General features: G+C 39.3%; 1 protein-coding gene across 14 annotated transcripts in view; it reads left to right on the top strand.

The window, feature by feature from the left end:
- Window positions 1-25,043, top strand: part of CELF4 (CUGBP Elav-like family member 4) — a gene marked incomplete at both ends in the record, with an annotated part of 693,394 nt that overhangs the window by 81,786 nt on the left and 586,565 nt on the right. For all 14 annotated transcript variants that reach the window (XM_082496991.1, XM_082496998.1, XM_082496993.1 and 11 more), the window contains one exon: window positions 10,067-10,149. In XM_082496991.1, coding sequence (XP_082353117.1) covers window positions 10,067-10,149 — 83 coding nt within the window. The remainder of the gene's footprint in view (window positions 1-10,066; window positions 10,150-25,043) is intronic.

Raw genomic sequence — 25,043 nt, 5'->3', positions numbered from 1 at the left:
TTTCTTATCCAGGAACTCAGTCCCACAACAGTGGATGGGAGAGTACACCTGGATGCAAGGGACAATAGTGTTTCCAGTTTACTTTTTGGAGAGAATCTACCTGGGACATAATGTATTGTGTCTATGCAGGAATTTGTCCATCCTTAAAAGAAGCAGACTGATAGGTGTTAGTAGCTCTGGGTAGAGTCTTGGGGAGGTTTTGGTTCAAGGCTGACCTTTACTACAAACTATTTTTGTGTCTTTGGACAGACAGTTAAATCCTCTTCCAGCCATTGCGTGCCTTGTCTTGTTTCTAAATAACTTATACTTGAGCCAGACGCTTAAAGCAAGCTTGTAGAATGCAACAGTAGCTCAACATAAAACATTTTGTCAGAGAAGCAGCGGAGACCCTTGTTCTTGAGACCTACCTCTCTTCGTGTGCTGCAGTAGATCGGACCTTTGAGAAGCCTTTGCCATCGTTCTCCTGCCATACTCCCAGAGCACCTCATTTCACCTTGCTTTCTCTCTCATGCACACCCACAGAGTACGTGTCTTGTGGTGCTGAGCCTTAAGCATATAGAGGTCTGTTGATTAAGATTACTTCATCTCTGGCTTCTTGCAGAAGAACTTGATCCTACTACATGCTATTCCACTGCCTATAGTTAATGAACAAGTCAAATTGAGAAAGAAGGGTAAAGAGAAAGAAATAGGAGATAAGAGACAATAGTTGTTTGCTCCTAACATCGCTTAGAGGATAGAAAAAACTATTCAAAGTCAAAACATATGGAAAAAAGCATCTGGTTATGGGAGCCTGGATGTTAATTGTTCTGACAGCTGAAATTTGTCTCCAGAAATCTCATGAAGCCAGCTGGTATTGTAGAGTTTTCTCTGGCTCATATTGTGACTCTTACCAGTTTCTGGAGACTTCCAGTCTCAGGATGATCATCTTGCAGGAGCAGCTGCTGCTTAAAGATTTTCATTTCTGTATCAGCTGGAATCAGGAAATACATTCTTTGTGGGTTTGGATTTGATCTGTAACATAAAAGTCCTAAGGTGGTTTCAGATGCACTTACCTGAATTTAATCTTAACAAAACCCTGTGGAACTTAGCAAAGAGATTCTAATGTTGTCCCATTTATAGTTCTTGCATTCAAGGTGAGGGGAAAAACTGGATCATAAGTAACAGAAGGGTATTGAGGTTGATTTTGAAAGGTGTCTTAAAGGTTCACTCTGAATCTGAGCTTCTTGAATTGGAAAAACGTGGGCTGGCAAACTTGGTAAGAACAATAACTCTAGCTAGATAATTACAATAGTCTGCATCTGAATAGGCTAGAAATTGTCTAATAATAACTCTTTCCTGCAGTTGTTTCATTGCCTTTTGCTTTCAACCTTGAGCTGGAAATGTCAGAAGTATATATTGACACATATGCCTCAGAGAAGAAAGAATATGGGGTTGTTTGGAGCACGTACAAGTTTGTATTTAGAACAGGCTACTTGCATGTTCCTGGGACAAAAGCATAAATAACTAAAAATTTGATGGTACTATCAAAGATGTTCACCGCATGGCCCTGGCTTTTTTTTTAAGGGTGAAAATACCAAATTTGTTATGTTTTTACAGTACAAACACATTTCCTGTGCACCAAGTTGATGTTATTTTCCAAGAAATGTCTGTTCCTCACCCTGGTGAAAGATAATGAGCAGTAAAAAAAAAAAAAAAGAAACAAAACAAAAAACCTCAAAACACCAAATAAGAAACAAACAAAAAATCCAACAAAAAAAACCAACAACAACCCTATGTGGGTGTAGAAAGGCAAGGCTTGGAAAAAGTTCTATGTGGCAGAACAGTCTAATTTGTTTAAAGATGGTTTTATTTAGGTTTGTTTTGACAATATTCAAGGCATTCAAAGTGAATGTTGTCTGGAGACTAGTTGAGAATTCTTGAAGAAGTCTCCCCAAAAGAACTGGATCCAAAAATCAAAACCAAATGAAGACGGGGAAAAGTTTCTGAAACAGCTAAGTGTGTTAGAAAATCCACTCAGTTATTCATACGCTGCTAACAATAGAAAGAACTCAAAAGGCAGGACCCAGAACAGCAGGTACAGAGCCTAATTAATGCATGTACTCTAAGGAGGTTTAACCCATAACTTTCTGAATGCAAACAGTAGTGTTTCAACAGCAGGATTGTTTCTAGTTATATTCCTGACTTTCACCAGTGAATCACAAGACAAAAACCCCACCTTCTATGTTTCCTTTATCACCACACTGGAAACAACAGCTCTTGAAGATTTCACATATTTTTTTTTTTTTTTCTGCAAACAGAAAGATGTCAGATTTTTCTTTGAAGTAATAGGTAGGTTGAAGTGAGCTAAGCTTAGAGGTATTCAGGATTTTAACTTAAATTTGACGTTTTCTTACTGAGTAGAAGCTGGAACCTACTTATTCTCATCCTCACTTGAGTGATCCCTAGAGATTGGCCATGACTTTCTCATCAGTGACAGAGTTCTGAAATACTGGAAACACTCTTGCTTGGTCTGGACAACACTTGATCATGAGTTTCACTTTAAAGTCAGCCTTTTTATACGTTAAAATCAAAAGCATGCCCTAACTTTTTCATGGATAGGGCCTGAGGGTGTGCATGTCTTCTTACAACATGGAGTCCACAGTTATCAGGCAGCAAATGAGAAGCTGAAGTGAGACTGTTCTGTTTAAAAAATAAGTTTTCTACTGTAATTCAAAGCATCAGATATTTTCAGGCCCCATTAGGCCACCAACAATCTCTTTGGCAGACAACTACCTTAACCGGTAATCTACACTCTTATTTCTCTAATGGGTAGCCACTATTCATTGGTGGTTTGCTGTGTGTATGGAAATTAGACACCTGTTCTGGGAAGTAAAATATTCTGGATGGCTAAACTTGCAGAAACTTGAGCAGTGAATCTTGGGTTGACCTGGGCTCAGATGATCAAAAGTATCTCAGAAGTTTGAAATTTAAAGCTAAAATATTGACAGTTATGGGAAAACAGGACCTTGTATATGTTATATATATGTTATGTCAAATCAATGGTTCATTCTGTACCTTATCTCAAGTGTAGCAGTCAGCAAACGATGGTTCAAAGCAACTTGCAAGAAACTTTCAAGACCCCAGAAGAAACTTATCCTTGTGTGAATCAGAGCCATAAACTGTTCCCTCATCCTGAGGAAAAAAGTTTGAAAGATCAAAAGCTTTCATTCTACAGTGGGATGGAGGCAAGGTAGCTGTAGAGTTACTTAATAAGAAATAGAGATGGACCCTCAGGCGTCTGCTAGTGACAGTGCAGTGTGCTCTGATGTGTAGAAGCCCTGGGCTTGAGACCCTGCTTGCCTGATTCAGCTTAGAGTCTGGACTACTGACTCTCCTGGAATAAGTTCCTCTTACTGTAGGCTTTGATCAGAAATGGTATCACGGGCATGAGAAACACTTCTTGGTGAAGTATTTCATTGAAACTTCCTATGAGAAATTTTGGCTTTTTAAAACTGGTGTTTTCATTAAAAACCTACTTGTGATCAAAAATCAAGATGAAACCATTGACTGTGTTTTGTTGAAATGCTTACATACACTAACAGTTACTGAAGTCTCTCTGCTGTCTGCCTGGATGTTGCTAAATGTAATAAGGCACTGCTTAGTCCAAGGAAGGACTCTGATTTGGATTGTGCATATCCATGTCTCATTTTGAAATATCATAAATGCATTTTAAGCGAGCTAATATTGAGCTAATATTCCGTAAATATGCTTGACCTCTACATTTCCAGATTTGGACTCTTAATTTGTTTTTTAATATTGGTTCATGGGTGTATATGACCATGTCTTATGTATGCTTTTACATACAGACCCCTGTCAAGTTATCTATAGTAGGAAAATGACAGCATCATAATAGTTAATAGAAAATAACATAAGAGGAAAAAGAAAATTAGCATTCCACACAGCAGGGTGTTTCGGATGTTAATCTGCCTTGCAATATAATTGACAGGGAAGCTGATATCTGGGAAGATTTTTATTCCTATCTTTTTCTCTAAACAGTTAGTGTTCAGCAGTTGTACAGCAGGGGAGATGGAGAAAGTTCTAGCCAAGTGAATGTTTTTTACCAGCAAAGATGTTAACTTTCTTCAGAAGGTAGTTAATCACTGAGAGAGAAACAGATAAAGAAATTGGATAAAACGTTTCCAGTTCCAAAAGTCTTTATTGATTGTGTCCCCCTCAAGAAAACTTAGCTCAATCTCTGAAACCCTCAAGTGATTAAACCATGAGCAGTCCACTGTAGACAGAGCAAATGAGAATTGTTTCAAAACAAGACATGTAGAGCTAGGATAGTTAAAATGAAAAAAGATTTCTTTTTCACTTTGAAATCCTACCTGGGAGACGTAATCTGAGATGTTGATTTTAAGGCAAGAGTTTTCTTAAGTGTTACAACCTTTCTCTGTGTAACAGGTCCCTGAAACTTGAAGCAAGGAACTGTTTTATTTTCAGAGGAAGACCTCTCTTAAACGCAAACCTAGAGCTTGGAAGATGGGGGACAGATCTCTGGTCTGCCACAGATAACTTGTACACCTTGGTCTAAATGTTTTAAAGGTAATAAGGGCACAGAGAGACTGAAGCATCACTCAATGAGATGCTCAGATCTGTGACCAGTTGAGATTTCTTATTTCCCAGAGATGCAAGTTTTTTGCTCTCAAAGCAGCTCCTCTACAAGTCTGTAGCTATTCTTAAGTTGGAGCATGACCTCTAGCATGTGGTCCAAAGTATGCAATATTATTACTCTCCTCTATTTTCTGCATACAGCATGAATGTCTTGGATAGTTGTGCTTGAATTGCAGTTTGCTTTCTTTAACTCCATAGTGTGCTGCTGGAGTAAAGCTCTTGGCTCCTCTGCCTTGGGCTTTTGGGAGCTTAGGTACATTGAAGGTGGTAGGGGAAAAGGTTCTACGGTATGAATTGATCTCTTTGTTCTTCCTTGAGTAACTGTTAACAGAACGGTATCTTGTTCACTAGTTCATGCGTTATACAGGAGCCTAACATAAAATAACATAGGATGGCCAATTTACAGAACCTCACTGTTAGTCATGAATATTATTGTAACTAAAAGAATGAAGCTAATTAGTTGACTAAAAAAAGAAAAACCAACAAAATTCTTACAGCCTTGTGATAGGTTTATCTTTTCTTGGGCAATGATTTTGATTTTCGTTACACTTACAGGTATCAGAAGGGCTGTTGTTTCAGAAGTTATCACCTGTCAGCTGAGCTGTGATAACGGGTTGAGTGCATACTCTATAATCACAAATGTTTGTGAATCTAAAACTGACTTAGGCCACATGAGCCAGCCTTCTCAAAATCTAGGGTTGTCCTAACTGTTCTGGATTATCACCAGTTTAGCTGATGTCAGTGGCTGAGTCAAGGATTCTTCCGAGAGAGGCAATAGACTATGGGTCAAATCACAAACCTAATTTTATGTTGGTGTAATTGCATAGTTTTGCTGAGTTACATTCAAGCTCTCCCCTTGACTGGATTTACACCCCTGAGCTCAGAATCTGCTTTAGCTCTCGGCTTTCATCCAAGAGTCTTAAAGTATCTAACAAACTTTTTAATTTTCCTTCATAATGCCAAAGAGTAAACACAGGCCCAGAAAGATTAGAAGAAAGAAAGGCCTTCCCCAAAGCCTGTTGAAGTGTATAAATGTTTGTGTGTGTTTTTGGTTTTTTTTTTTTTTCCTATTAGATTTAAACTGGACCTTGTTCGGACAGACAGCAAATACCTGGAAATGTTCATGGTTATTGTTTAGCTCTTAGACAATGCCTCTGGGTCTAGATGTATGGAAAAGCTAAGACATGCATTGTGTGAGGTTATGTAGTTCTAATGAAATCATAAGTTGTCACCAAAACACATCACACAAAGAAGGGGTCATAAGTCACTAAGTGCTTGTTCTTTGATCTAAACAATGGGCAAAGAGGAGAAACTGTGCCAGGACACCTGTGGATGTCTGCCAGAATAAAACAAGAAAGAGGGGGAAAAGCCCTTTATTATAGTTATTAATAGATCTCTAGTATGCATCATCTTCCTCTCCCGCCATATATAACAAAGATTAATTAAGGTACAGATAATGCATATACTTGAAGTAACTGGGAGGTTAGAGGTGGCAGGTGGAATCTGATGCTGTGAACATGTGACCTTGAAGCTAAAAGCCTGCACCTGAGATGGTTGTGCACGGTTCTTACACGTGCTATAGAGGACAGGCCTCTACAAAGCTTCATTCCTCTCCTGTATGCTAGGTCAAATGAATGTCTTGTCATTAATGGTAGACCCTAAGATAACTATTTCTAAATAGCTAAATTTGAGTTAGGTGACCAATGCTTTTTAGCTGGTCCGAAATACTTATCTGGTTTAAAGTGGCTGAGAGTCAACTGATTCACTGAAGTAATAAGCACTGAGATGTCAGGTGAAACTCTCTTTTCATTTGTCCCAGGATGAACTGGGTACTGGTGGAGTGAAATAATACTTGGTTTCCAGAATTATTCTGTTCAGCTCAGAATGTGTCTCCTGACAGTTTTGCCTCCCAGGTTTGTGCAAAATCTTCAGGAGACTTACTGTGGGGTTGAAGTTGCCGTAAGTGTGATAATTATCCATCTGTATTCTATGCAATTATTATTTACGTTATTGAATTCCCTGGAGGTAAAATTAAAATAGAGCACTTTTTTTTTTTTGGCCTTTTTTTTTTCCAACTCAAGTTCTTGTTTTTGTTTCCCCCTTCTCTTTAACAACCTTGTTTCCCAGGAGACCACTTGACACGTCCTCATGTTTCCAAGAGACTGCAGTTCAATAGGTTGAGAGTTAATTGCCAGCTGGGAGTTTCCAGATGTTTATGCGCTAGCCCAAAGAGCTGTCCACTGGTAGCAAATGAACAGCTGGAAAGATACAATCTGAACAAAGTATCTTGTGGCTGATTGACATATGTCTGGAAAACTTGGCATGTTTGAGAGAAATGGAATTAAAATTAGGAACAGCTAGGAGCAAGTCCTTCATTATCAATAATTAGTCAATTAGATTATTTTTTTTTTTTGTTCAAATTCAGATATAATTCTCAAGCACTTTATTCACTCAGCCACTATCACCCGTACAAGTAGATGACAGAAATAATGCATAGACTTCACTCTATCTTTCCTTAAGAGATGTGTTCAGAAATATTCGTAGTGTTGAACATGGGCTGTTCCAGGGACTTGGATGGTGCAAATGATTTGTAATGAAATATGAAGCCTTTCACCCAGAAGTCAGAAATAAGGAAATTCTTACAGGATAGAGTAATAGATATGTATTTTTTTTTGTCACAAACCACATGTTAATGTTTTTGAAAACTGTTACTCTAGCTGATGCTGGATTTATGCCTTATAGAGCAATCTTGTCATAAATAAAAGGAAGACAAAAAACCCACAAAGTGGCCTTTTCAAGTTCAGATTTGAGGCCTATTGTGAACATTACGATCTGCTTTATTCCAACTGGCCATTGCTGGGATGGAACTTCTTTACTGCCTTTAAAAAATCAGGATTTACTTAAGGAAATGAGGCATTACTTTTACTAAATAAAAAAATTAATTTTTGCCCAACAAGAGTGGGACAGAGTGTAATTCACATGCATGACATCTTTAAGGAGTAAAAGAAATACCTCCACAAACCATTTACTGCACCTGAAAAACATGTTTTTTTCTTTGTCTGACCTTATGAGAGACTAGATTTATTTTTTTCCATTTCAAAGTCTTTCTGTCCTTAACACCATGTTTGGGAAATCAGTGATGTTTGGATGCATTCCATTAAGTACTGTTTCTGGGAGTTTGGTACTTCTATCACTTTCACAAACATGTTTGGAGAGCACTTAACAGAGGTTTCTCCCTGATGAGAACTTGCGCCCACGCATATTTTATGTGGATCCTGGAAGGAAACTTTGCTCCTTGAGAGAGGAATAGTCTTCTGTCTACTCAGTCTGAATGACAGTCATGATATGATAGGAGTTGCACGGCATTTTTACCCTGAACTGTTGTCATGGCCATCACAATGAGGAGAAAAATATAGCTATCATTATGGGAGCTTTACACTGCATAGTTTATCTCTATAACAGTGCACTATGATGTGCCTAATTAGACTGTATCAGCCACTCCACGTCTGCTACTAAAGGGAGATTTTCTTATTGTGTCTAGTCAACAGAGAGCTCTCAGCCTGTGATTTAGCACTGAAATTAAATTTGAGCATAGTTTTCCATTTGATTATCAAGCTATGGGTGACTTTTAAGGATCCTTTTCAATCCATTACTTCTACTAGCAGTAAACTCTATGCCACAGTTTCTTCTTCTTCCCTGGTAGACACAGACTAACTGAAAACTCATCCATTTAAAGTTAGAGGGGAACGAATCCAAATAATTCCAATTAGAGTATGTAAACTTTTGCTGTTGTTCAGTTCTCCTTCCTTGATTGTCAACTTCTGCTTCTGAGTCTCAATTATTGAGACATAATAAATGTGATCGGCTTGAATAAACTAAAAGGAACAAGACCTTCAGAAAACAATATAGGGTAAGAAATAGGGCAAAAATAGGTTTGGTTTGGTTTTGGTTTTGTTTTTTTTTTTTTTTTTCCATGCCAAATTGGAACATTCATCCAGCTTGTAGCTTCATTGTGAGAGGAGTATGTGACTTCCGCATGACAATCTTTAAGAAAATATATGTGTATGTTTACAGAAAAAAAAAAAAAATCTCCCTAGTCTCTTGTGTGTACTAATCTATTAAAAACATTGTAAAGAATAAAAGAACAAGTCCATATTTCTTCAGTAATATTGTCTAAGGAACCAACTTGGATAAAACCATGAACATTGTGTGGGCAAAAAGATCACAGTGGTGATCAGAACTGAAAAAGAAATTCATGGTCTACTGTTTACTCACCTGTTGCATATTTTTTTATATGCATGGGTAAAAGGTGGCTGGGTCAAAATGAGGTTATCGGACACATTTGTTTCTTTGGCAGTCTCTCTGTACTTGTGCTGCTCTTAGAATGTGCCCACAGTTTGATGGACATACTGCCTGAACCTTGAAAGATATGATACCTCCATTTCAAGGAGCTGGCGAGGTTGCAGACATTCTGTGGTAACTTTGGAGAAAATGTCCTCTGCATAACAAGCACTTATTTCGCTGCAGGAACTGGCAGGTTTTCAGTATACTGCAGTAAGAAAGAATAACCTTATCACATCAGACACACACAAAACTGACGTAAGACATTGCAACATTGACCAGTTTTACCAGAAGGCAAGCATGGAAGCAGCGAGAGAAGGCAAAGCAGGGGTTTTGCTCTGCCCTACCATGATAGGGCTTTAGACTTTGTAGTTGATAACTTTTTGGAAGAATCAAAGACATGAGCCATTGGAGCAGCTCTGACGTTCTAATGATCTGTAAAGTAACATGGATGTTTTGGACTGATTGCCTGGGCTTTGCTGTGATTGTCTTATGCATGGCTGGAAGCCAATGAGCCCTTGCAACAGCAAGTGCAGGGTGGTGGCTTTCTGGCTTGTTGCAAACAGGGAGACTACTTGTGGATGCAAGTCAGGGTAAACAATAGGCGTAATCCTCTGCAGTAGGAAGTCCCAAGTCCTTGTATGCCCTTTACTTGAAGTACTTGGTACAAAAGAAGGGCATGAGACCTTCAACGTGATATCACAGTAAGAGGCTTGTTCCCAGTGCTGCTGCTGCTGGAGTGGGAGTGGGATCTAACGCCTCACCTTGCCAACACGTGGGTGCTTTGAGATCCCTAATCCTGTAGAGCCCTCTGTATTTGACACCTAAGCATGTATTCAAACAAAAATAAGCACTCATAGCCACACTGTTGCTCACTTTTCCTCAAGGCTCAGAGGAAGTGATGATAGCTTAGTTTCTTGACTCTTTACTACTAACCTACTAAAGAGCGATTTTTATGATTGATTTACTGGGATTGGGGTGATGACGGGAGAGTGGTTTGCTCTATGTCTCAGTTTTAAACAGATCACCTCTGAAGCACTACTCTTACTGAGGTTTTTTCTTTTGTTCACAGGCTGTGCCTTCCTAACATACTGCGAAAGGGAGTCTGCTCTAAAGGCCCAGAGCGCACTGCATGAGCAGAAGACACTGCCGGGGGTGAGTCCAGAATAATAACTTTTTTGTTTGATTGGTTGTTTTTTTTTGTTTTTTTTAATCTAAAATGGGTTGCATATGGAGTTGTCGTCTTGGGTTTGGAAGCATAACGTCTCCGGTTGCTTGGATGATTCACTATTTGCATTGTGCTAATAAAATCAAGATACCACCAACCCACCCAAACGGTTTCCATGCACAAGACGAAAAGCTTTTTGCTCTTATCAGGAGTCAGGAAAACTGTAATAAATCAGTTATGGGCTGGATTCTACCAGCCTTACTCAGCTGAGGAAAGGCTTTAGGATTCTGACCACTACAATGAAATATTAGAAGTGCTCACCAGGTACTACCTCTTACTATTTTTCTTCTCTGAAGCAAGGTGTGGCAGCAAGAAATCAAAAAACAGATCACATTATTGAGTTATCACAGAATGAAAACATATTGCTGATGACAAAGTGGTTTGACTCAGTTACTTTAGTATTCAAGCAGCTGTAGCAGATTGGAAAGGCGGTGAGACAAGGAGAAAAGAGAGAGAGGAGAGACGAACACAAGATAATGAGGAAAATTATTCACATGAGCAAGATCTAAGGTTCAGACAACACAAGCAGAACTAAAAATAGAATCAGCATTATGTGGGGAAGACCTGCTCTGCTGGGATGGATTTCCAGTTTAGCAGTAACTGGGAGGAGGGAGGGAGAGAGAGGGAGACTGTTTAGATTCAGCCAGGGTACATGGATTTGAAACAGTGGAGCGCAGCACTCCTGCGGTTAGAATAGGACTGGTTTCACAATGAAACAAAAGTCACTGACCAAGCAGTTAAAAGTGGGATCCTGAGGGTTACAGGTTGCATCTAAACTGGGAGGCAATTCATCCAAAAGTCTGCCTTTATTAGTTGGTGTTGAATGACTGAGTCTGGCATACCCATAACCTACCTTTCTACGAAACCTAAGACACATCACTTGCTCTATGTTTCTGAAGAAAGTGTTGGTTTTGCTCTGCTTGTTTCCATCATCCTGCGTCTATTTACCTATCTCTATGCCACCTTGCCAGTATGGAGATGCCCACGCACTTGCTCATTTACATCTATCTTTGCTTTAAAGGCCATACCTTATGTAAATATATACATACTTCATTCCCTAAAAATACACTTCTGTCAGCTGACAACTCCCTCTGAATTATTTTTTTCTAGAAATTCGTTAGCCACAGATTGAAAGTAACTTGATTCTTGCGGTTTATCTTTTTCCTTTTCTCCCCCTAACAGGAGATGTTTTCTTTTTACTTCTTTCTCCTCTGAAAGATAGAAGTGAATGTACAAAAAATGAAAATATATTGACTAGGGTTGTTTTGGGTAACATTTTACCTGAAATTTTCTGAAATATGTTTGAAATCAAGTATGCATTTATCAAAACTAGAGATATGCTTGTGATGAATAGGGTGTGGCTTATTTAAAAGATAATAATTGGCATTCCGATTGTTTTCACTGAGGCTGTTTGCTCTCTTCATTAAGAGCCAGACCACTCACTTGTATATGGAGGTCATATCTTCTCTGTAAGGTTAAAATCTCATTCTGAAGATGTGTGATGGGAATATCTTCAAGAAAACAGTGTGTTAGTGAGACTGAGGGCTCAGAGTCGGGGAGTGTTTGGTCTGTTTTTTTAGTTATTTTATTTCTTATATGTCCACAGTTCTGAATCTCAGTCTGAATTTTAGAGCTTTCGAATCACAAAACATTTAAAGTCAAAACTGTTGACTTGGATAGTGGCAAAATTCAACCAGCTTTTGCGTTAGGATCCATACTTCCTTCAGAGGTTATATTGAATGATTCCAGACTACAGGCAAAACATTTCTTCATTGCCTTATGTCATTTCTATCACATATAGCCTATACTGGCCGTGCTGACTTCAGAAGCCTTTTTTGCTTTGTTTTACACTTTGAGGTGACACATCAGGATCTGATTGAATTGGGAACATTGAATCCTCTGTCTAAAATGGCAACCAGATTTTTGAGAGTTCTGAGCACTGACTTCTCCCATCCCTTTTATTTCCAGTTCTGTTTGTCTCAGAATAAAGGTTTACTTTCCACCAGCAAACCCTCTGCATACAGATTAGTGCCAAGTTTCTGAACTCATCTTCTGAATGATGTCACTGTAGTTTATTTAAGGAAACGAGCCTTGTCTCTTGATAAACTATCATGCCTGGATACTGTTTTATGGTTCTTATGTGAGTAGCAGAAAATTATTTATGACTTACCTGACTGTTCTTGATAACGTGCACCAACAATATCAAGCATAGTTCATCACCATAAAATAAAAAGCAATCATAAGGTCAGGGGTCTAAGTCCTCATTCACATGAGTTCACAAATGACACATATATAACACCTTCTCTTGACCCTCTACTGTCTGTGACACAAACAGCACTACTGAGGAGGTATCAAAAATAATTAACAAACCGAGTATCAGAAAAAAGAAAATAGTACTAGAGTGAGCCATCGCATCAAGACACTTCTTTCCCATCCCCCAGCAAACTGTGTATTTGCCTGCTCTTGCAAGTTCTTGTTTGTGTTCTTTGTACTGTAAAACACAGAATTGAGTCATTTTTAATAATATGCACATGAATGCTAATGTATGGAAATGGTGAGGCATGAGGAGTTTGTGTCCAGATTCAGACGCCTTGCCTCTTAGCTATGTATCACTTTGTTTTTAGTGGAGTGGCTACATGCACATATTTTACAGTAATTACTTTCTGGATGTGCTTTGTAAGATGACAGAAATATGTTTCACATATTTCTATGTTATATGTGGGACATAAAGTCATCTTGTGGAATAATCAAAAGACTTCCAAGCAGGTATGTGTTGATTAATAAAGTCTTTACAGCACTTTGGTTTTGGGCAGGAAGGAATCATGACAGATATTTTGGAGCAACTAGAACAGAATGTAAAACATAAAATTATTAGTTGAATACTCTTCATCTAAATGAATTAGGCTGTTTTGGTCAGTTTGAAACTGTCTTGCCGAAAAAGGAAGGTTAACGTAGCAGGGTGTGTATGTGTGTGTAAAGAGCACTTTGCGAGTGTCGGACAATTCCAATTCTAGCGTTTACTTGTGATTGTTTATTTTACATATAATAGAGTAGCTGGATGATGAAGTATATTAGTTCTTTAATAATTTATAGAAATGCTTTGATGTTGCAGTAATTACATTAAAGGTCACATATCAAAGGTAATTTGGTTGAGCAGCTGTGATGGTTTCTCAGAAGCAATCAATATTGCTGTCCGTGGTGCTGATTTCACCAAGGGGACTGCCAGATTAAAGGAGGCTTATTACCAGCCAGACAGACACGGGGGAAATCAAGAACAGATTGGAGAGATGCACTATTCTCTTTCCCCACCTATAATTAACACTGTTCACCATAATCTGCGCTAATCCTTCATAGTGGGAAACCACTTTTTTTTTTTTTTTTGCCTTTTTTTTTTTTTTTCCCCTTCAACATTATAAAAAGCAAATTAGGCAAGGAATAGTAATTTGGAGAAGCAAGAGAGAGAAAGTAGAGAAAGTAAAAGTTGATTCGCCCTTGGGATTTCTGCTGCTGATATATCTCTCAATGATAAAACCCAATATCAAAAACACAGCCCATGGTCTTGGGGAATGCACAGGGAGGGGGGGAAAGTGATCTAGACAATGACAGTGCAGGGGATGTGAGAATGATCTGCCTGCAGATTTGGTATAATATTATCTATTTGCCCCACAAAGCTCCACAGGAAATGAAATCAGGGAAATAAAATTATGGTTTAAGTGTAGTCATTTTGATTACAAATTATAGTGAAGCCAACTTTTTCTCCCCTTTCTTTTTTCTTTGTGAAGCGAATGGCAGAGGATAATGCTGAGAAATGTAATTAAGTTATCAAGATCTACTTTTATTTATAGCACAAATAAACTGAGCTCATGTATGATAAGCACAGTGGCATTTTTTTCCTCTATTTCTTTGTGGCTCTCTTAGGCAATGGGAGTGAATAGTGCCTTGGTTGGAGGCACTGCCTCTTTGCATAATGTTAAAACCTCCCTGTAAGACTTGCAAAGAATAACTATGAAATTAAGTAGCTAAGAAACTGTTAACCTCAGCAAACTGTGGGGCTTATTCAGGCTGGGGAATAGGCTGGGTTCTCTTACTGTATCTATTCCTCTTGAAAGCGAGAACGGTACTACTGGTATGTTAAATTTCTCAGTCCATAACATAATTAGTTTTCTTCCTAACTGTTCTGATACCCTTTGTTTTTTCTGCCATCTAGAAAAAAAAATAAACAACCATTCTGCTATGTTTATCATATGCAAAAATATACATCTTTAACATTAGAAGACAGGTGAGCTCATAAAACTCATATTAAACCCAGTTTTAAACAAACAGACAAAACCTCTTTAATGAAACTAAATTTGTGCTTAGTTTAAAAGAAAATATAAAAAGTTTTTCAATGTTATTGGTCTTATCTGGCTCAAATTATTATGTGTATGTGAGGAAATACACCTGAGCATGGGGGATGGGGATGGGGATGGGAATGGGGATGGGGGGAGGAAGAGAGACAGTGTCTTGCAAAACCTGGCCTCTCTTGAAACCTTGTATTAAAGTTTAAATGAGATATAAGTGTCATGTGGACTTCAGAAGTCCTGCACATATAGCATGAATTTCACTGTTCAAGCAGACTTTGTTGTAATTTGACAGTCTTACTGTCTTTTTTAATGCTTCAAAGCTTTCTCCAAAAGCTTGTTAGAAAACCATTAAACTACATATCACCCTGAACACTTTTTTATGCCAAAAATGGTATTATATTCCCACATCTTCCCATTTCAAAAGTTTTCTCTACCAATGTAAATTGCAATTTGGTCAGCAGTGGCAGGCTGGATGGGTTCCATTGATTAAAGTAGCCTGCTGAACACACAGTCTGCTCACCATGCCCTTTAGATTTTGAAAGAAAACACATTTAATTGTTCCCTTGGGAGAAACATGTCTGTTTTCTGAAGTTAAAAATGAAGATGAAAAGGAATAAAAACAGATTTGAGGTAAGAAACTTGCAAAAAACCAGTCCTGTAGAAATCCTCCAGTGCTTTAAAATCTTTGGGTGTCAATGTCATGGTTAAAAAGATTTTTTTTTTTTTTTTTAACCCGTTGTTTCCTCCTTCTGACTGACCAGCCAGTAAAAGGACTCTTGGATCTTGGTTTGGGGAAAGGAGGAAACAAGAGAGGGGGAGGAAACCATATGCACATTCCATTTGCTAAAAACCCTTGTAGTTTGACAGTGTTGTTCTGTTCACCAGATGAGATGAAACACCTGGGTCCTATCTGCTTGGTAAACATTAAAGTTCCATTTCACTAGTTAAAGATTGGCTTCTGTATCCCTATACAGCAGCCTCTAGAATACAAAGTAAACTCTCTCTCTCTGCCACCTAGTCCAAAAAGCTTCGGAGGAAAAGGATATAGTGTGAGCATTCTGACAGAACCAGTATGTTGGATGCATGCTGTTATCTCAGCTGAGATTGGTGTATTCATCACATTTGTGGTGTCTAACCAAGCTTAGCTTGATATGCAAAATGGGAACAAGGCTTCTCAGTTGTGTTTGAGATCTGGCATCAGTTGAAAAATGGTGTGCAGAAAACAAGTTTTAAAGGTAGCATTGTCTTGTCTTTCTAATTTTACACCTTTGGGCTCTCAAAGGATGATTTCCAAGTTATTCAACAAAAGCTTTTGTTGGACCTTCATTTGCTTTATGTGTTATTCAATGACAACTTTTCTCTCTGACGTGTCTGCCATAGGAGGATCAATCTAATTTTATGTACAACTGTAAAGATGAATGATAAGTAGAAAGGATTCAGGCAAGTACAAGCTGAATAAATTATAAAGGGCAAATGATGACAGGACTGGGGGTCCCAAGAGACAGTGATATGATAACAGAAACTAAAGACGAATTTATGATGGATGTAGTTAGCATGTACTGAGGCTGTTAATTCTTCAGGGTAGTTTTACAACTTCTTGTGATTGGAGCAATCAAAGTATTTCATTTTAAAGAGATGCTGTATATTTTCACTTGTCTGTTCTGCATATTTGTATGTATGGCTTCATTTCTATGCATAGCAGTAAACTCCCATAGGCTAGTCAAGCCTACCTTCCATCAAAGGGCTCCTATTCTCCAAACCATAATGCCACTGTTTATGCATAAATAAATAGATAATGTGTAACGATTTGAGGGCAAACCTGGATCTCAGCAAAAAAAGAAAGTTTCCATTTTCACAGAACACAGCAATCGAATCTTTTCAGATCCTGCAAGTAGCTGAGCACCCTCAGCTACCTTCAAAGCCAAGCCTAGGGATTGAGTTAGCTCACAGATCCCTGATGAAAAATTATATATAACAAGTTTCAGGTAGGTCAAATTTTGGGCTTAAGCTGCTTCAAGAGCAGCTGATGCAGCATCATAAAGTTAGAAGCAAATCTGATCTCAGAGCAGTTCTTGATTGCATTTCATTCATACTCTTATTTCTATCTCTTGTTCCTTATTATTAAGGATATTTGCATGAAAATGATCTTTTTTCCTTCCTCTGAAGGGTTGTCTCTTGTCTGTGAGTAATGCTTACTCTGGCCTACATTTGTGAATGCCATGGGTTTGATTCTGACTTCATTTACACAAGTGTAAATCAGCAGTGATCTGATTGAGGTCAAGGGATTTATATGGCGTAGGAAAGAGCAGACTCAGCTATATTTGTCACTGCTGAAATGATGTCATCGTGAACAGTACCATAGCTCTAAATGAGGAAACATATTACTACCAAGAATCTTTGCTTCTGAATATCTGATCTCACAAAATGCTGAGCATCCCTGACACCTGCTGGGCCATTCAGTAGCTCCTGTGGGCTTTTTACTAGAGAGAGGTGCCAGCTCCAAACTACGGGAATTAAAGATGGTTTGTGTCTTGATGTTTCAACAGTGTTAGCCATTAGACATTAATGAACCCTAAACACTGGGATTTCCAGTTGCATTGCCCTACTGATTCCAGTGATGATGGGATATGCCCAGGAATAACTTGCAAGCAGTAAACCTCCATATCTCATCCTGTGTTCTCAGTCACAGAAAGATAGAGGACAACAAGAACAGGCACCCTTAAAGGGTTAATTTACAGTTAATTTACTTTTCATCTGTTCTGTCATATGGATGATATTGTGTGACATCACCCAGTCCAGGGGTCATTGTTCATAGGCTAACCTTTCCATAAACACTCACTTCCCGTATTTGCGCTATATAGTAATGGAGAGACATGTGCTGATTGTGATCTGTAATGCACGGCCAATGTAAGCTTTCAATACAGCACTTAGATGAAAGTGCTGTATAATTATGTGATTTGAACTTCCACCTGTGGCAATGTGCCCACCTGTACCAGTTTACTGTTTACCAGGTATACCAGTGGCGGCTGTACTGCTCATAGCTGACGTTGGTGTAAGCTGTCTGCCCTGTGTTTCTCCATGCAGTGTATACATGTCTTTAAATACTTCAGATACTCAGTGAGACGAAAGTAGTTTTGTTTTGTTTTGGTTTGGTTTTTTTAAGTACAAAAGTTGAAGACTATACACAAGAATGATGGATCAAGTATAAATGTCTGCCACAAAAATTATTATCAATGAAACTCATAGAGGTGTGTATTGGTCTAGTTTAATTTAAATAGCATGTATAATAGCGATGAAAACACAAAACAACAGACTTGAATGCTGTGGAGCAACTACATTCCATGGCTGTAATTCCGGGGGTGATTATACAAAAAGGACTTGAATCTTGCCTGAAACATTATTTCTGTTAGTGCTACTTATGCTATGTAGGTTAGGAACATCTACGCCTGTTGAAAACAGACTTTCAGTTGCAGCGTAGACAGACTGCAAGCCTTAACATGTGAAATCCAACCACTGGCTGCAGATCTTTTAAAAAAGCTGTGTATCCTGTATTAAGTAGTCTAAGAACATGATTTGCGCAGTAAGCTTAAAACTCTGCTTAAAGTTAAGAAGCCCTTTCAAAGAACTAGCTGAGCTGGAATGCTTTTGGGAGTGGCAAAAACTGCCCCATCTCTCCACTTACGGCTAATTTTTGATAGCACTCGACAGGATGTAACCCATTTAGCTTCTGTCCTTCACTTCTGTGCTTCACTTCTGCTGCACTCTTACTTTGGCAGGGAGAAAGTGGTGAGGAATGACTGACCATGAGATTACACTATCAGTTCAGGCAAGTAGATATCTGAAGTGACTTTGCTCTGTTGAGTAGCTGCAGTGAGAGACTTACAGTGGCACTGCATGTACGAGTTGCTGCACTTGGCAGGTTCCCAGCAATGTCAAATCTCTCTGATTAGTTTCTGTAAGTACAAGGACAAAATTAAGCCTAACCTGTTTTTCAAAGAAGAAATGTGCATTTCCCATTTTTTTTTTCTTTAATGGGAACTTCTTATATCTTGTTTCCCACACTTTTTCTCCCGTCTCCTTCCCACCATGTCACCCTTTAAAAAAAAAAAAAAAAAGAAAATCAACTTTTTAAATACAATTCCTTTTAAAAACATGGTTTAAAAACTTCAAATTTCTTTGAGTTCTGTACCATATTTTGACCTTGATATGCACATATTTTCAGCACGAAATGAATCCTACGGTGCTCGAATGAAGTTGTTCCCTTCGTTTGCCCTTAGGTATAGTAAACTACAGACCTCAAAGCCTCTGCTACTTTCTAGTACATATTTTCTTTGGCATGTTGCAAAAAATGACTGGTTTGATCTCTGGCTTTGTAGGCAGGTTCTGGCAGAGCAAGTCTTGTCCAGCTATACCTAATCCATACCTAATCCATTCCAAGCTCAGGTTGCTCCTTCAAACAGATGGAGTGAATTTATTTCTTTCTTGTTCTGTTAATGGCTCAGTCATTTCTGTGCTACTATATTGACTTTGCATGGTATATACGTAACTTATCAGACATGCTGGCATGAATTTCTGATTTCATTTATAGCTTTGAGCAATAAAATAACATTTTGTTTCCAGGGTGGTAAAACTGGAATCAGATTTTCTGGGTCTTTTTATTTATGGATGACTTACTGGCAAGATCTTCCTTGGTAAACATCTGAGACATTGCTTCTGTCTTCTGCGTTACTTTGTGGTGTCCTTTCTCAATAAAGTCACACTAGTGCCTCATGTCTGGCTGAAGAGCGTTTTCTCCTTCTTTTCTCCTCTGTCCCATCTCACTCTGCATGTCTGTCCTTGCCATCTCTTATCTCCTCTGTAGATTTGCTGGAAACATTACACTGTGTTCACGTAATGCCTGCCTGGCGAAATGATTTGAGATTTCAGCTGCTGAGGAGGAACACTGTTCTTCCCAACTACTTCTGCCTGGGAGATCTCACATTTTTTTCCAGACAAAGGGAGCAACTTAGGTTACTGATCCTTTTCACGTTTTGTGAAGCTACATGTGTATAGATAGCAAAGTTGGCTGCTTGTAAATCTGATGTTTCTTGAAATTATGAGGCTTAGTGTATGTGAGCTTTTCAGTGTATGTTCACGTTGCCCAAGAGAAACAAGGCAGCCAGGAGAGGATTGTTCTTGCAGTGTTCTCTTGCCTGTTCTTCCTTAGAGCCACTGGGGAGTGACTAAGTATTGATTCCTGTGCCCACGCTTACCCTGCGTGGGGGAAGGGAGGTGGGGTGTGTGCTGGGGTGCCGAGCTTTGCAGGCTACCTGCTTTGGTGGTAACAACCTGCTGCTCCCAGCTTGTTGTCTTTTCTACCACCGCACCTTCACGGTGCTTGATGTTACACACATTTTCACCTGGGAGGGGAGAGGTTAAGACACTCCCGGGGAAGCTGGGCACAACATGTTGCCAGCATCCAACAAGCAGACTGCTGCTGAGGGGATCCTGAGAAAATGTGTATATTTGTGGGCTCTGTATGTTTTTTGGAAACTATAGTACAGGCTCTACAAATGTGGATGCACGACAAAGAGCAAAATACAGATGTGACACCCTTCAAATGCACTGTCTCGTGTCCCAGTGGAGGTCCTAAATTTATCTATATTGTTGTGTGTTTCTCTTTTATTTTTATTCTATTAAGCCTTAAACCCTTTCCATCAGCACTCTGAACCCAAGCTGCCATAGCACAGTGGTAATGCCTCTAAAGTGAGCCTGTCCAAACTAATTTCATTGTCCTTGTTGAGTGAAGTGCAACAATTAAGCAGACAGCACAAATGAGTCCAGATAAATTGGGTATTTACAATTATTTCGGTTTGGATAATCTAATGTGATGTTCATTGTGCAGCTAAGAAATATGCTTCCTAGTGGGGGGGGTGGTGGTGGTGGTGTCATTCTGTACTGTTGTCTGCTGGGTGTAAATTCAAAGTAATTCCATGGACTCTTGCAGAGTTTAAGCTTCTTTACACCCGTGCAGCTCAAATGAGAATCTTATCCTCTTCCTTTAGATGCCCTGTAAAGCTGCCTCCCTTCAGCTGCGCTTGCACTTTAGAGATACAGCCAGGGGAGCTGGAAGGTCATTTCTTTTTTTTTTTTTTTTTTTTTTTTTTTTTTCCTGGGCCAGGGTTGTGTTGTTGAACTTGTTCACTTTGGGGAATCCAGCTTTCTTTGAGCGCCTCTTTGCTCTCCAGCACTGAAACTCTGACTGACAATTCGAGTTACTCTCCAGATCTGGCATTGCTGCTGACTTTCTGGATAGCATTGCAGTCAGATCCCCTCATTACCAATGCCTCTCTTTCTTGGTATTAGCACCTTGGGGCTGTATTCTGGCTTTCCACCAATTCCAGCTGAAAACTCATAGCAATCCCAGTTGAAAGGCAGGGGATTTATACCAGCAGATTGACACTAAAAGGCAGATCACTGCTACTTTCTGCTTCATTTCTTTGCAGGATACATTGCTTCTCCTTCCCTCCTCCTGCTGTCCCCCGTCCCCCCCGACTCAAGCAACACACTGTGTTGCTGGGCAATCTTCACCAATTTAATCACATTTGGGCCCAGTGTTTTTCCTGCAGACCCTGGAGTGTGCAGTGCTTAGGTCTTGGTTATTAGTTTACACAATAAATGAAGCCCATTAGAAGAGGATAATCAGGGCTCGAAGAAGGCCACCTCACTCGTTATCTGAGGAGGTTATGTTAAGCCTCTGTAGTTATTAATCATACTTTCCCATGCAGATAGCTGAAGATTAAGAGTCACATTTATCCTCTTTGCTCCTCATTCTTTCGCACTGATGTGCAAACGCTCTTTATAATCGTTGTTATTATGGTTATTCATAGCCCATCCCGGCAGCCAGGACTGTTCCTGAGACGTGGCCTGAAGTCTTGCACCTATCTGTGGTGGCTTGATGATACAGATCAGAGCCACTGGAGGTCTCTGCATTTATGTCTCGGAAAACATCCTTGAGAGTCCTAGAAAGTCTCTGCTAGCTGTTATTGAATTCCACTATCTTGTCCAGAGGCCAAGTGAGTTCTTAACAGAAGCCGACACTATTATGAGAGCCAAGTTTAATAGCGGCCCTCTTGATTTCACTCGCTTTGCCTTTTAATACCAGCTCTAACCTTGAACTTAGACTAAGATCATATGCTACCTTGTGGCTTTTTGAAATCGAGCCTAATGCCCTTTTAATCAAAGTGAATGACCCCTTTTTCCTTAGTTCATTTTTAAAGCACTTGAATTAAGTGGGATAAAATCAGATCTGTACCAGGTGGACTCAACAGTGTTAAAAAAAAAAAAAAATCTTTTTAATTTTTTTTTTCCCTAGAAATATTCCTATCTTTCTCTTTCTGATAGCCTGTACACACAAATGCACACACACAAAATAGCTTCCCAGAAAACCTTCATCAAAACTCAGGTATTTGGGGAAGACAGCTGGAGACTTTTCTCCCCAGAAGGACTTTAGTCATGGAGAATTTGCTTCAATAAAATTACAGTTACAACAACAGTTAGCAACTAACTTCATTCAGCTTACAGTGACTGCACAACCACTCAGTTGCAGGTTATACCACTGTACAACTGCCTTCATCTGCTTGCACACCCATTCCTTTCATTTGTGTCCACTATCAGCTCTATAGAAGCTGTGTTCCAATTTTCTTCTTGTTCCACTTAATGAAAACCGCTTTTTTTGTAAGTGGGTTTAGCTTCTGAAGCAGGGGTTGTGTCAGTGATGTACAGAGATCTTAAACTAGTAAGTCCATAGCATCTCTCATATAAAATTAAAATCACCAGTTCATCCAGTTTCTGAAACCTGGATTCACTCTTTTGAACCTGGAGTGTGAGTTACCATACCTGCCAGTTTGCCCATCCTAAAATTACTTTTCAGCCTACAAGGAAATGCACACTTCCAGAATGAACAGTTAGTTCATACCATTTCTCCTGTGACTGAAGTAAATAAAACTCCTAACCCTGATTTCTCCTTAAGAAGTTTAAGTGCAAGTGGATCTGTTCCCCTCACACTTGAGGTGATAACAGTAATATGCAATGCTTATTCTTCCCAAATGCTGTGCTTAGATACTGATTCTGCGTATCGAGAGGAAATCAGCATTGCTGTCTTAACTTGGAGGTCTACTACTCTCTGTCATCTCATGATCTGGCTCCTCCTTTTTTTTTTTCTCCTTTCTTTTTTTTTTCCTTTTTGTCCTAGCCTAGACAGTGTGCTTGATAATGCATAAAACTTTGCTAGGGCCTTGTGTTTGATTTTTTTTTTCTTTTTAATGAAAGTATTTTCTCCAGAAAATGTCAATTCAAGACCTTTCCATTTGAGGCATCACAGTGGTTTTTGTCATGCATTTATTTGAGACTGAGTTTTTGGATCTGTTAGAAAATTCTTGTTCAAATGAAAGGGCCGGAAAAGCAGAAATCAACCCAAACAGGCAGGCGTGACATTTGCTTGACATATGGAGCTTCCCGGCTACAAATCCCTGCCTTACCTAATTCAAACTAAGAAGTGAACAGACACTGGCTCTCCTACTTACCTGATTTTTGGCTGTTTTAACACGTTTGTATGTGCTCTTCCTTTATTTTCTCCTCCCCTCTATTTTTACAGAAATGACTAAGTAATTGACCTGAAATACTAAGGATTTTCTTGAGTGGATGAAGATTTTTGTATGTATCGTTGAGGCACAATAACAGACCTGGTTGATTTTAAGAAGAATATGTAGGGTCTTCACATGATGTAACGAGAGGGGATGAGGCATACAGTAAACTGGGAGTTTACTGTAACCAACCTCAGATTTCGTTAAGATGTTGGCACCTCCTTAGTTGTCTATCTCAAAACTAGTCCCCTTTGTCTTTCTTTAGGTGGAAATGTGAGGCCATAAGAAAGTGTAGAGAGACAACACCTGTGATAAAGTGTGGGTTTGAGGGCTGAAAGAGAACCGGGATTTAAGAAATCTGGACTCAATACTTGCCTATGTGACAGAAGTCAATGAACCCACATTTACCTTGATATCCTGCCTATAAAATGGAGATAACTAACCTTCCCCTGCTGTTACCTCTTTGATTATTAGACATTTAGAGTTCTCCAGAATGGGATTTTTCCTTTCATATGCATCTGTGTTTGTGTACAGTGCTTAGCAGTGACAGCTCCTGCTTTTGACTACGGCATCCTAGACATTCCTGTGATGCTGACAAAGGATGATAACTGTTGGGAGGGAAAAGCTTTCTTCCAATATAAGGTGATGGCTCAGGATGATTCTTGCCTTTCAGAAAGGAACTGTCTCTTTCCTCTTTCTCATGATTGACCTGAAAATAAATAAGGGAAGAGTGACATTCTTACTATTGCTTTTTTTTTATTTTATTTTTTATTTTTTAAAGAAGAATTTCTCTTAGACTCATGCTGTACTTGTCTATACTGTATTTGACATTTGTAATAAAATTTGGGTCAGATATACTTTTCAATAAGAAAAGGCATCCTACAAACATCCCATTCTTGTATTAGGGTCATGTCAAGAATAATAGAGACTATTGTCACTGCACTGAACTTCTGCTTTGTATTAAGTATTCCTCACTCCTCTCTTCTCTGCTTCCCTCCAAAATATAATACAAGATGCCTATCATGTTTCACCGCATCTTACCAAAGGGGACAGAAAGGGAAGCTGGTTAGCAGGGAGCAAGGCTCCTCAAAGATACTTTAGCATCAATGAACACAGGGAAAATGTGGAGCATTTGCACTGCCTTGCTTGGTCGTATGTGTCCTCTCCCCCTATCTGGGTGAGAGTCGCAGGAGGGAAGGAGGACTTTTGTCAAGGGGAATTTTAGTATTTTCTTGCTACCATTTCATGGGGAGGTTGCATGCTGCGTTTTTTGTGAATGAACTGTGTCTCGGAGAGATGAGGGAATGACACGCTGGCATATGAAAGAGGTGGTCCTAGGTAACTTCCTTTCAGTGTTGTCTGCTGAAGACCTCCCATGCTGCTCACAGGTGCACAAGCTCTAGGCACCTGCATGTGTGCAGAATAGGTCCTCTCTGTATTGCCTTAGCACTGAGATTTCCTGCCATAGCTGTACGCTGTCCACCCACACCAGAAAAGTTCATGTGCTATCACAGACCTGCACCACCTCTGACCTATTCACATCCAGGGATGGCTCTTGGCCTTGATTGCCTTGTACATCTTGCCCTATGAGTTCTGGATCAGTGCTCACAGCAGTGTGGTGGCCCAGCAGTCCTGATCTGCCTACCCTTTTGTATATCAGCATCTGTTTCTATCCCTCAAGAATCCTTTCAGCACTGAGCCTCAGTCAAGCCTCATTCACTTCTGGTGAGACAACTGGAAACAAGGAGGAGAGACCACTGAATTTCATTTCACTCATGCTTCACAAAAGGCTTTGAAGTCAGGTCATGTAGACAAAGGAATTATTTGCTTCAAATTCTGTGCCCGGAGCTGCTC

Source organism: Vanellus vanellus (assembly GCF_965231255.1).
Source record: "Vanellus vanellus genome assembly, chromosome: Z".
Classification (NCBI taxonomy): domain Eukaryota; kingdom Metazoa; phylum Chordata; class Aves; order Charadriiformes; family Charadriidae; genus Vanellus; species Vanellus vanellus.
The sequence above is the reverse complement of the archived record's forward strand: the minus strand, read 5'-3'. Positions and strand labels throughout refer to the sequence as shown.